Genomic DNA, 13,021 nt, shown 5'->3' with positions numbered 1-13,021 from the left:
AAGATGTGTCGGGTATACCACTAGCAATTTCAGTCAATTTGCAGCGCTCTTTTTATCCTTCAGTGCTACAAATATTTGGTAATTACGAATAATAAAAAAAATATTTCGTGCAAAACTTGTGCATTTTTGAAACTTCACGGCAGGACAAACTTCTGCATCTTCTTTCATTCTTTTTAATCTGTTTTTTTTTTTTTTTGCGCAGGGCTTTAGCTGTGCAGAATAGCCTAACACACAAAACCTTGCACTCTAGTGCATGCTAACTGTGGTGTGAGTTACAACAATTAATATGGACACTGGCCACAAGAGCTTAATGAATGAATGAAAAGTCTTTATTGTGGAATGGCTCTTTGGCCTAATAGGGGGGGAAGAAGGGTGTCGGAGAAGAGACAGAAACAAAGAAAGAAGAGAGAAGTGCGTACACACATGCGTGTACATGGTATACATTTGCAATCACATGCGGCGATCGATGCCTGCCTCGTGAGCGAACGCCCAGAGGGAGAGCAGGGTGTCGCGGCTGTTGTTGTTGGGGGTGGTCCATTGATGCAGAGTGCTGATGTGCGGTGGCAGGTACTGGGCACGGAGGTCCCGGTAGCCAGGGCACTCCCACAGCATGTGGGTCACTGTTGGGCACACTTCCATGGTGCATGTGGAGCAGCTCACTATGGAACCCTGTTCGTGGTCGCCGTCGTCGCTGTCGTCGTCTGCAGCCCCGGGCCTGCATCGGTCGTGGGCCCGCCATTTGGCGAGCACGTCTGCTGTTAGTGCGGCCCCCGCACGTGTCTTGTGGATGAGGACCTGAGCCCCCCGTGGCAGTCCTCGGGGCAGTGGGTGCTGGTTGGTGGGGATGTGCTGCCAAAGGGCGCGCCTTCGCTCCCTCTTGGCTGCCAGAATTTTGGCTCTTGGGTCGGGGTCGTCTGGTGCGGGCATAGTCTGGGTCACCAGGGCGGAGCGGTCGTCCATTAGCTCGCTCGCCAACGCCTGTGCGGCTCCATCGCCAATGCCACCGGCGTGACCTGGTACCCAGTCCACCCTCACCTCCACTCCATATTGCTGGTACAGCACTGTGCTTGCCATTTTGATCCTGTGAGCAAGCGTGCCAGTCCTGGGGGTGCGGCCAAGGATTTTTATGGCCTCTCTACTGTCTGTGTAGATCACCACAATCTCCCCTGTCTGCCTCAGTCCTCGACGGGCCTCCCCACAAACCCCGTCCACTGCACACAGGATGGCGGACAGTGAAATCTGGTCTGGGCTGGGTCGGTGCTCATGCACGTGGATTTGTCTGCATGTGCCGATTGGGGAGATCGCAGCTAGCCTGGCTCTGCGCGTGATGGGGTCCCAGGTGGCTGCCGTGAACACAGAGTTCCGGGTTCTGTCAGTACAGGCAGCTGCTGCTCTACGCTCCGCTTCATGATCCTGCTGATGGCACTTTTTGGAGAGTGGTTTGGGAAGCTTGAGGAGCACATCGAGCCAAGGCTCCAGCAGGCGTGGCAGTTTGGGTGCATCGGGGGGTAGTCCTTTTGTGAGGGTGAGAAGTCCTCTACCCGCAGTTGTATTTTGCCGTCGTAGTTCATGGCCTTCATTGTGTGCCTCGATAAAGGCTTTGAGGGGAGGGAGGCCGGAGTACCTGTAGAGTTCTTCAGTCCTCGTGTGACGCGGCAGGCCAGTTATTGCGCGGAGACATTCGAGATGGAGGACCTCCAGTTGTGCGTAGTGGGTTTGGTTCAATGTGAAGCAAGCTGCTCCGTAGCATGCCTTAGAGGTGAGGGTTGCTAGGCATAATGTCCTGATGGTGCGTGTGCCGGCACCGCCAAAGTGGTTGCCTATGCGGCGAATCAGGTGGAGGTGTCGGCGCCACGTTGGCCTAAGCTGACGGATCCATTCCTTTGGTCCACCAACCTCACTGAGGGGAACCCCAAGGATCCTCACCCACCGCTCCGCTGGTCACTAAAGACGCTTATCTGTGAACAGTGCTCCTGTCTGAGAGTGTAAACATTTTTTGTGTTATGATGTTTTCATGTTCGTTGTATATATAACAGTCAAGTCCACTTATAACGAGAGCGTTTATATCAATGTATTGGATTAATCATACCTGCCAACTCTTCCGAATTTTCCGTAAAATGTACGAATTTCGACCAGTCTTATGATTTTACGAATCTTGCCCGAAATTTTACGGAAAATATTTTGATTTTCGAAAAAAAAGGAATATCCATTAAAACGACACTGTGCCACCTTGCGCCGCCACGAAAGGGCAATGCATACTCTTGTTATCATCATCAGCAGAAGCTGCGACTTTGTCACCTTCTCGGGGTGGGCTACGCATCCATGTCCGGAATTCGCTTCCACCTCGAACAGCCTGTTTAGAGCGCGTCGTTTGGGGGCCGGTTAGGACCTCTGTGTTCGTGTCGCTCTTCGTATGACTGCCGCGACCAAAGCACTACGACCTGTGGTATGACCGCAGTAGGTGTTTCGCAGTGCAATGACGTGAAGCCGCGACAATACTGTACCGAGGGTTTGTAAAATCTTACGCGACAGAATTTGCTCCTCCTGCCTTGTTGCTTATTACTCTTCAAGACTTGTGAATTTCACTTATGGTTGCGAAAACGTGAGAACGCTTGGCACAGAACGTTAATCCTTTTAAACTTGTAAAAAATTAGTGCGCTGCCTCCCCCCCGGACCGCTGGTTTTACGAATTTCCAAGTCACCAGGTTGGCAGGTATGGATTAATGATGAACAACTATGGGACCGTCAACTTTTGTATGTTTTCTATGGTAAAATAAACCCCTTATTACAATGCTCTGGTGCTGCGTTATCGGATATACCGTATTTACTCGCATAATCCTCGCACTTTTTTTTTTCGGAAAAGTCAATGCGAAGATAGGGGTGCAAGAATTATGCAGGGAAAAAAAATCCGGTGCACAGTGTTGCCAATTTGCCTTCTGCCAGGCCCGCTAAATGTAGCGGTCGTTTTTTGTATATGTAAGCTCAGTGTTGCCAACAGCAGCTATTTCTTTTTATTTTATTATTTACAACGTAAACAGTCTCCCGTCGATCAGCGATCATGAAATTGCCGCCTTTGCTTTCTGGCGCGCGCCCTATCTCGTCGTCGTATGTGCGTACCCTACTCCAGTAACGCACGCTGAAGTCGGTGACGCCGAAGTGCCTGCCTGCGGCACGGTTGCCGTGTTCGATCGCGTACTCTTTCACTTTCAATTTGAAAGCGGCAGTGTAGCTGGCGTTCCTCCCCATGGCGAAGCGGCACCAAGCACAAAACAAAGAGATCAAAAAGTTCTCAAAATGGCAGCGAGCTATCCACCACTGACGCGAGTGACTCACTGACTGCTGCCGCTCAACGACGGGACCACGACGGCGACACGACGACACGACAGTGGGCTGCGCGAACACCGTCTAGTTGCGCGCACGCGAAACATGCACGAAACCGGCTCAAGGACAGTGTGAGTAGCGTGTTAGGGCGCCTGTTGGGGAGTAGCCATGCAGGTTGTTGGGGCGCCTGGATGGCCTTGGATAGACAGCGCTCTCCGCCGAACGGAGAGGCGACGGGGGAGGGCGCGCATTGGAGAGCGTGTGCACCATGCGGGTTTCGCGAGCAGGCGACTTTCGCCACTGCAAAGTTGGGGGTGCGAGGATTATGCGAGGAACCAAAAAATCCAAGTTTTGGTGGCTCACATTAGGGGTGCGAGGATTACGCGAGTAAATACGGTAATGATTGAATCCGGTTACAACGCGCACCGAAAATATGAGCTGCCGCTGGCCCTGCGCCCCAACGGCATGCGTTGCGAGCCGCGAATCATGATCCCCACGATGTGCCACGCATCCCTTCCAATCCTCAGAAAACGAGTTGGTTGTGCTGCTTACGAGGAAGCGAGAGGAGGCAAAGACCAGTTTTTTCTCTCAAACCCCCCTCCCAGCACCGCTGCTTTAGCATCGTCCCTACGCCCGCTCGCGAGCACTCGCCGCCTGCTCGTGCATTCGCTTGTTGTGTCACGTGTGCACCGCTTTGATTTTGACTGGGTACCTCAACTTCCTCCGTTTTTCTGCGGAAGGGGACGTCAAGGCGAATGTTTTGGAGACGTCCGAGTGCCTCAATGAAGAAGCGATCATTGCGCAGATACATGCTGCGGTCAGCAATGACAGTGACGACTCTGACGACGCGGTTACGCAGCCTACTCAGGCAGTGTCTTCACCGGAGGCCCAACACATGATACAGTCCCTTACAGATTTCTCGAAGCTAGTTGAAGCACTTATAGATGCTTTTGAAAAAGATGTGCGCCAGATTCGCGTGCAGCAAACAAAGCTGAACAGCTATGGCTTTTTTTCTGTAAATAAGTATTATTACAACATTGCTTGCATCCAAATACGATGTTTTGAGCTCTGTTTCATTTTTTTTTATTCCGCAACCCGCTTATAACAATTATCGGTTACCGTATTTACCCGATTCTAACGCGCCCCCGATTCTAACGTGCACCCGATTTTCCTGGCAAAAAAAAACCGAATAAACTTGCACCTCCGATTGTAACGCGCACGGGACTTTGTGACCCAGACAAACGAATGCGAGAGAAACGGGCGATTTATTTGCCGAAGTAATCTCACTCATTTCACTCCTCGTCACTCTCCGCTGACCACATCTCGGCCTCGGTGCCTTCAAGCGCGTTCGCGATGCCACACTTCTGAGCGAACGTTCAACCATGGTCGATGGGATCGTGGCCCACGCCTCGCACGCCCATCCCGAGAGCTTCTCCAGTGGTGCACGCTTCAGCCGACCGCTCGTTTTGAACGCGTGGTAGCCGCTGCTGCCATTGCTGTTATCAAGCACGCAAGTGAAACGATTTGACGATTTGTGTGAACGCCGATAGAAAAGCCTAGGCGCCTAGGCTTGCTGCGTCCGAAAAGTCGTTGCTAAAAGTAGAGTGAACTAGAATATTCTAGTTTACTGTACTAAAAGCTTTGGCGCCATCTTGAGATGGCGATGGGTGGGACGAAATTTCCGCTGTTTCGGCAGTTTCGGTTTTGTATCCGATTCCAACGCGCATGCGATTTTTCGGCCTATTTTTTCGGGAAAAAAGTGCACGTTAGAATCGGGTAATTACGGTATTTATGATAGAATTTCTTTGGCATTTGGATGTTGTTATAAGTGGACTAGACTGTAATTGTTATTATGCATGTTCTCTGTATGTTAGTTGAAAGGAAACGCTACTTGCACAAAATTTAGAAACTGAAAACCGACCTATTTGCCAGTAGTGGCTTGAGTAAGTAACTGACAGTTACCGTTTGTTAACTATCATTGCAACATCCAGCCACTAGCTTGCCTAGCAATTCCCTCTGCTTATTACTGTCTGTGGAAATCGCAACTGATGAAAGAGCTTCACTATTTAAAGCACTTGCTGGAGCTCAAAGTCATTTGTGTCAATGTTTCCCAAGTCTTTCATTCATCTGCTGAGCTTTGGCTTAACGCACAAATGGCTAACTGTGTTAAACAAACCACCAACCAGGCAATGCTAGGACATGTTGCTGCGCATTTTTCGCACTAAGCGTCGTTTCTTTGCTTCTTTCAGGACTTTGAATGGCTGACGAAGGCCAAGATGTGAAGACTGTCATTCTGCCGTCCTGCTATCACAGTACTGGAGTGACCTCCTCTTTTTTACTTATGTGCACATACTGTACAACCTTGGTATTCTGTAATTGTCACAAAGTGGTGGGGTGTTAACTTGCTAGTTCAGGTTTGCAATTTATGGGCAGGGAGATGATATTTTGCTGTTTGACCGCTACAGTGCTGGTCACTGACTTCTTTTATAAACAATTATTATTGTTTGCACAATGTTTTAGTGCCATGTATATGAATTAAAGACTGGGTGGGTGCTTTTGATGACAGCTGTTGAAATGATTTCTTCCAAAAGTTTACAAAACTAGGTAATCGCGCCAAAAAAGAATACATGTCATCAAGCATTGAGGATGGTTTACACACACACACATCCTCACTTTTCATGTGCCTTAATCAATGTGAAACACTGAGTGGCAGAAAGAGAGAGAGAGAGAGAGAGAGAGAGAGAGAGAGAGAGAGAGAGAGAGAGAGAGAGAGAGAGAGAGAGAGAGAGAGAGAGAGAGAGAGAGGGGGGGGGGGGGTGCAATGATAGCTAGTGATGAAGCTCCTCATGCATCACCATTCACTCTGGGGACTAAAAACACCAAGCAGCAGCAGTAGCAGTCTCATAGATCGATTGAGGGGGGAGGGGGGTTAGTACCAAAAAAAACGCATTGTTCACAAAAAGTATGCAATTTTATTTCAACGATAATTATGTTTGCTGTTCACAAATAAATACTGAGAACTTGAAGAACAGCTTCTTATTTTGTTAAACAACTGAACAAAGGCCTAAATTTTATTTCAACATTTATCACTTCTACTACTTTATTTATGCACCAATGTTTATGCACACGGTAAAGCCGTTTAAACACTTTGGCAAATATGTTTGCGCAGCACTGGAACAGTGTACTTGAACAATATTTACACTCATTAGAGAATGGTAATCAGCGCTTGCGAGAGAGCTATATGAGCACTGCCAGCAGAAATGAGCATTGCCAGCACTGCTGGCACTGCACTGCCAGCACATCCCAGCGCTGTGTCGCTCTACCCTATGGTTTCCGCAGAGCCCTGAAAGCTGACCTTTTAGTACATGTCGAAGAGCAACATTTCACTTTGAGGACGATGTGAAAAAAGATGTTTCCAAAATGACCCCCATGAAATTTCGTTCGTCTTGAACAGAAGAGGACTTTGAAAGGGACAAATTCAGTGCGTGGCCGAAGCAGGGACAATGCACGGCTTTCACGGCTCTGTTTCTGATCTCTTGGATGGCGTCGTAAGGTTCAGAAATCATCATGCTGCAGCCACCTGTTGCGATCCCTACGCACTTGGCTGTTACAAAAGCCATAGACCTGATTTATTTTATGATAATTTTCTCTAGAACCTCTCCAGTTAATGATAGCTCATAAGTAAAGCTGCAGCCCGGCAAGACAGCCTCGGAATTGAAGTGTGACAATCCACGAATTGGGCGAAGTTTTCTCTGATGTGAGTTCCATCTCGAGATTTTCGGACGTAACAAAAAATGGGACTCATCTGAGACAGGTGAGATTTGTATATAGTTTTGTCGAAAATTATGTTGGAAGATTCGGCGCCAGTTAAATTTCCTTGGATTTCGGCAAGAACTTCATCTACGCAGCATGCGATTAACCCATTTTGAATGCGGCTGGTAATATAAATAGCTTTCGACGATGGAAGTCGTCACTGGAACAGTATGCATCTTTTTTGCACTTGTTTTGAATTGTAGTGTAAATCAGCCACCAGGTACAGACAGTCAATATATATACAGGGGGATAAACGAAATAAACAACGGAGCACACAGCCTCTGATGCATGCTGCACCACCTGGCTGCGAAATGAGTAAACTGCGCGCATGCGCAATTCTTCGAGGGCATTTGAGAGTGTGGCTTTCTCTCATGGGAAATGCTTGATCAAGAAGCGACACTGGTCATTTATTTTGAGGTGCCCTTTCATGCTGCGGCACCACTGCTCCAGGTGATCACTGAAGGGTGCCATGCTAGCTGCAATCGGCCTGCTGCACGCATGGTTCACAAATACAGTAAATAACAGTCACTCCCATTCTGCTCAGCGATGACAGAGCATGAAAAGGTACCTCAAAATAAACAACCAGCGTCGCTTCTTGATCAAGCATTTCCCTCTAAGAGTACGCTGTACTCGCAAACACTCTAAACGAACTACGCATGCGCGAAGTTTAACGACTTTGTAGCCAGATGGTGCAGCATGCGTCGGAGGCTGTGTGCTCTTTGGTTCGTATTTCTTTTAATCCCCTCTGTATGTAGCAGTAAGCTTGGTTTCCACTGCGAGTGCAAGAGAAAACAAGCACTCGCAACTTGCAGGTGTTTTAATCAATGGAGAGGCAAGGTAGTGCTTTTGGCCCTTCGGTGGATTCATGGGGAGAGCTTGTGTTATTTAATCCCCTTCACTTCCTAGAGCTGCTCACGCTTTGGCATTTTCGACCTAATGAAGGTGGAAAATGTCACTTTTGCGTACCTTTGCTATCTGGCCACTAAGTTACACATTACATCTGCAATGTCATTTTTTCTTGTATCTTTTAGTGGTTGTTATTTTTTAAAAAACTGGTATGTTGAAAGATTAATTCAATGGGCATCGGTTCAATGGCCACTGGAGTTGCCAAATGGGCACCGCGGAAATCACCATGGCAGTTGTGCAGTACTTCTTCCTGCAGGCAGCAACATTATGTGCTATAAGTGCTAAAGAGCTTGTTGTAGGTGAGGAAACCAGCAAGCTGGACATCACATGCACTGCAAAGGTCTATGGTGCGTAGCATGCCTGTGTGGGACGCTGTTTATAACTTCAAGTTTATAAGGAAAAATAAAACATGTCCTCTGCCGTAACTTCAATGGGAATAACTAATTTTGCAAATCGACTGTGTGTGTGCGTGTGTTGACGTGGTGCGCGGGTTTCTACAGAGCGCCTAGATGCTTTCCCACATATAATTGATGCTGGGAGGAGGAAGACGCAGCGATCGCGTGACATCAAAAATACGGCTCGGCCAGAACAATCTCGAGTGGCCGTTGACGGCAGCAGCGACTGACTCATTGCCTCTCCGGCTCTGTAAGAATGTTTTGTTTGTGTGCGTTTGACTCTGGCGTCCGTTGGACCCCTCCTTTTCCCCTCAGCATACGCCGGCTGCTATCGTGGGACCTACAGAAAATGCTTTGTACATTTGTACTTTTTGGTGCCGTGCAAAATGCACTGGAAGGCTGTAGACCATTGGACTCCTAGTTATATAAAGGGGCTTTCGACAAGCGCAGTTGCCCTGGGCTCTTGTTCAGAGCGTTGCTGTGCCCTGTTGACTGCCATGCTGTATAATCACGCTGCCCCTGTATCATCGCTATTCTCTTCTCGCCATGCATTAAACAAGGTAAGTTTTGCTCTCGGCTTTTCGTCGTTCGAAACAGGTGCTCGTCCACCATGCTACCACGGCATTGATGCAGGTCAGTTCTGGGATGCCTTCGCCAATGTAACAAACACTAAGCAAGAATCACAAGTCGTGAACTTATCAGGAGATGACTGATTTCAGCTTGCAGAGACCAAACCACTGCAAGAAAACATATAGATGACAAACGACTCGGTTCAAAGTATACCGTAAATAGGCAAATAACTTTCCCAACTGCCAGCCCTAATGGTATGGTTCATGTCTGCATGAATTTTTTAACAAAGACTGAACTAGAGTCAGTGCATAGAAGCATAGATGGAAAAGCAAAAGAACAGCATGAGAATGTTTTGTGGGACTGCTTGATCCACAAAACAAAACTACCTCTCGTACTGTCATGATCTGAAAAATTGATTCCGTACCCTGTAAAGCGTTCAATTAGCCACCTTTGAAATCTTATGGCGTGCATTATGAAAGCATGCATCCTGGATTCCAATTGGAGCTCTTTGAGCACATACAAATAAATGAGAATTGAAGTAGGAGGCAAGCTTTGTGAACCACTTTTTTTTTTGTTCTTTTTGTTTTTGTTTTTGCGGCAAACACTTTTATACCATACACCTACGCATATTTTGGGTCATTGGGTATGTCTGTATTTCTCAAGTCAATTGAGTGGGCATCCGCCGACGATGTGGTGGTGGTGGTTGTGGCTTGCGGGAAAGGAAAAGGAAAGGAAGTGCACTGGGGGTATTTTTGAGCTCGGCAGGGAGCTCTAGCGCCTGTCCATGTTTTATCTAGAGATCGCCATTTTTTATCTAAAATCTTGTCTTTCAACCGTTACGCCTAGCCCAGTGGAAAAACCTGTTAAAGCATCATAGGAGGACCGCAGAAATCCCCATCAGAAAGTGGGACCTCCCTATCCGGCGCCAATTTTTTTTTATCTATTACTAGGGTTGCCATCTCCCCCCCCCCCAAAAAAAAAAAAAAAAAAAACGGCCCTTCGGGGGAGGGTGGGGGGGGTGTTTGGAAGGTTGAATTTGCGGTTAAAAAAAATAATGCATGTTTTATTACATGCAATGCCATGTGCATTGTAGCGTTTTCCTTAAGAGGAATCAACATAACGTTTGTACTGAAACTTACTGAAATTTTGGTTATTGCTCTGAATGTTCTGCCCTGAAAAGAAACCTCCCATACTTCGTCCATTAAAAGCTCTTTTTTTTTTGCATCTAGCCCGCGCTCACCCGCGTACTTTCTCTGCTCGCGTGTCTTTTCGCAGCTTGCCGACACCTATTTATCGTCGTAGCTGCTGAATTAACGCTCATAAAATGCCCAACAAATAAATCATTTTTTTTTTTTTTCATCGCGGCACGATGGCCAAAAAACCGGCCAATGACGGCCGGTTTTAAGTACGGACCGCCAACCAGCGCGCTTTCTAAAAAACCGGTCGGGCCGGTCAAAAACCGGGAAGGTGGCAACCCTATCTATTACGCTGGCCGCTACGTATGTGTAAAGTTTGTTTTGCCGCAAGGCGCATGCATCGTCCGACTTCTCGAACAGCGTGTTGGCTTTCACGCACAACACAAAAGCTCTGCGAAAAAGCCAAACTCACTGAAGTGTTTTTAGAATCTGTGCACGAGCGAGTTGCCGTCTCCTCCGCTACTGAATATCTGTGCTCCCCGATGCATTCATGGGGGAAGAACAGCATCCTCTTGTGGGAAAGACGATAGCCTGTTCTCCCCTTTGATCCGCCACTGCTTCCGTCGCTGCGCAGTCGCCCCGCGAGCGTTGCTGCACGCATTTTTTTTTTTTTTCGAGTTTAAACCCAGCCAGAGTTTATATTCAGAAAGTCAAATGAGACCCTACGAGAGGCTGTTTCGTTTTGCAGGGTTACTTTGTACCAGCCCCTCAGTTTATGGGTTAATGCGGGGTTCGGAATTTTTTTTTTGGAGGGGCGTTTTGAAAGAGCCCCGGGGAAGTGGGGAGAGAGGGTTTGATTTTTTTTTTTTCTTACTCCCACGGTACGCTGCATTCGGTTGGTAATGTTGGGCGCGAAAACGCTGCGAGTGATATCGGCCTCTCTGCCGTATAACCAGTTTCTGATAGAATGGGGCTCCTTTCGTTGGGGCCCGTTTTTGCAGCACGAATACAGTGAACTAGTACGAAGCTCTGAGAAGAGCGCTTGCTCTCTCTCGGTTTGAAAGAGAGAGAGGCCGATTTAAACGACAAAAGTAAGTGGCAAATATGCTCGTTGCTTCAAATAAATGCAGTAACTTGGATGCGAAATTGTTTGGGGCATTCATGGTGACAACTTTTGCGACATTACATGTAGTGTGCGCAAAAGTTGTTCGTGCCTCCTTTTCATTTCGTCCCCGTGAACGGGGACAAAACGAAACTAAGGCACGAAGAACAGCGCGCACTTTGATAGGGGAAATAAATAAAAAACAGTTCTGAGCCCACTTCAAAGCCATTTAAACTACATACAAATTTCGTGTTTTGAATCGGCAACAACAAATCATGTCTGAAACTACAATTTGTAATCTATTTAGGAAGGGATAGAGTTCGTATGCAAGGAACTCTATTGATTGAAAGTGCGCCGCTCAGCAAGTGCGTGCGAGCCGTGCTGCGCGCAATATATATACAGACTGTTGGGGAACGGGAGGGTGCTGGGTATGGGTGTCTGTCTATGAGTGGGACTGTGTCCCACTCTTTCAGGCAACGTGTGGGGCCTACGGGAGGTGTTCGTAAAACGCATACTGCCCACCTGAAAAATAAAGAAGTGTTCCGCGCTTGATCCTATGTCCACAACAGAAAAAGCAATTGGAGACATTCTTTTTTTTAATGCGAAAGCACTGAATGGACCATTTAGCGAAGAAAACCTGAATTCCTATTGGCTGCGACACGTCATGTAGCTCCATAGCGCGTGCCTCGAACTGCTGGCGCCGGCCTGACGTTAGGCCCTTCATCTTCACATTAATGGACTTAAGGCCTAACGTTACGCTTTGAGGCCTAATTTCGCTAACTGGTACGCGCGCAGCTCGACGTACAATGACTACGACGTTGCTTGGCAGTCGTTAGGCTCAATGGTCAGGCTATTTGACTTAGGCCTAAATATAGGCCTAACGACGGCGATTAGAGAAGAGAAGGAAAAGAAGAAGATGGTGAGAGGACACGCGATCTCTGCATGCGCGGCTCCGAGCTTTGCAGTTCAGCCGTTACCTCATCCACCAGCGGAGCAGGCACCAACGCGCGAGGGCGCTGCGACCTTCTTTGCGCCGAAAAACTTGCCGGTCATTTCGGTTTATTTCTGGTGTTCTTTAGGAAAATGCAACGTTCGCATTGCATGGAGACCGTTAACTGCGAGATCATTAAGCAATCGCCGAAGTGGCACAACGCCAGATAGTCCGCAGAAAAAAAGATTAGCATTTATGACATTCTGTTTTTAAGCATCTCTGACCAAAAGAAAACTGGTTAAACCAATAGCTAAGACATTTGTTGTATGTATGTGAGTTTTTACATTTTTTTGCAATCGTTGAGCTAGTTTAAAAATGGCAACTATGAACGGGTACAATTTTATTATCTCTAAGCTATACTTGCTGCTTAAACAAGCAGAGGCTAAAAAAATCACGCCATATCCACGGAATGAATGATGATAAGTGGGGCGAAGCTCGAGAGGGGGAGATCATCGGTAACCGTAACTCTCCCATGAAAGTTCGCCCATTGCATCATTAAGAAAGACGTAAGACTGTGTGCGTACATTGTACAAATCAACTTTTATTTTCGGAGTAAATGCTCCCAGGCCCAGACCTGGTGAAAGACCCCGCGCCATCGAGGACTACCCCGCACCTCCACCACAATTTGTCACGTAGGATGGGACACAACGGTAAAGAAAGAACTTTTATTTAGGGTGAACTTGTGCCCGAACAAGACGAGAGGAAACGAGCAAAGGTCCTTGCGTCTCGTTCGATCTCCGAGAACGACTGCCTGCGTTCGTGGCGTGATCTCTTGCGTGATCTCCCC

At 47.6% G+C, this 13,021-nt stretch overlaps 1 protein-coding gene across 1 annotated transcript in view; it reads left to right on the top strand.

The window, feature by feature from the left end:
* The window catches only part of Hacl (2-hydroxyacyl-CoA lyase), a 42,466-nt gene extending 36,585 nt beyond the window's left edge, over positions 1 to 5,881 (top strand). Inside the window, exon 17 of the mRNA XM_077700008.1 lies at positions 5,571 to 5,881. Within this exon, the coding sequence (XP_077556134.1) occupies positions 5,571 to 5,603 (33 nt within the window). The 3' untranslated portion in view covers positions 5,604 to 5,881. The remainder of the gene's footprint in view (positions 1 to 5,570) is intronic.
* Positions 5,882 to 13,021: the final 7,140 nt, after the last annotated feature.

The sequence above is a fragment of the Haemaphysalis longicornis genome, unplaced genomic scaffold (assembly GCF_048455015.1).
Source record: "Haemaphysalis longicornis isolate Haplotype H1 unplaced genomic scaffold, Haemaphysalis longicornis Haplotype H1 scaffold_2, whole genome shotgun sequence".
NCBI lineage: Eukaryota > Metazoa > Arthropoda > Arachnida > Ixodida > Ixodidae > Haemaphysalis > Haemaphysalis longicornis.
This window is presented reverse-complemented; position numbering and strand designations above follow the sequence as displayed.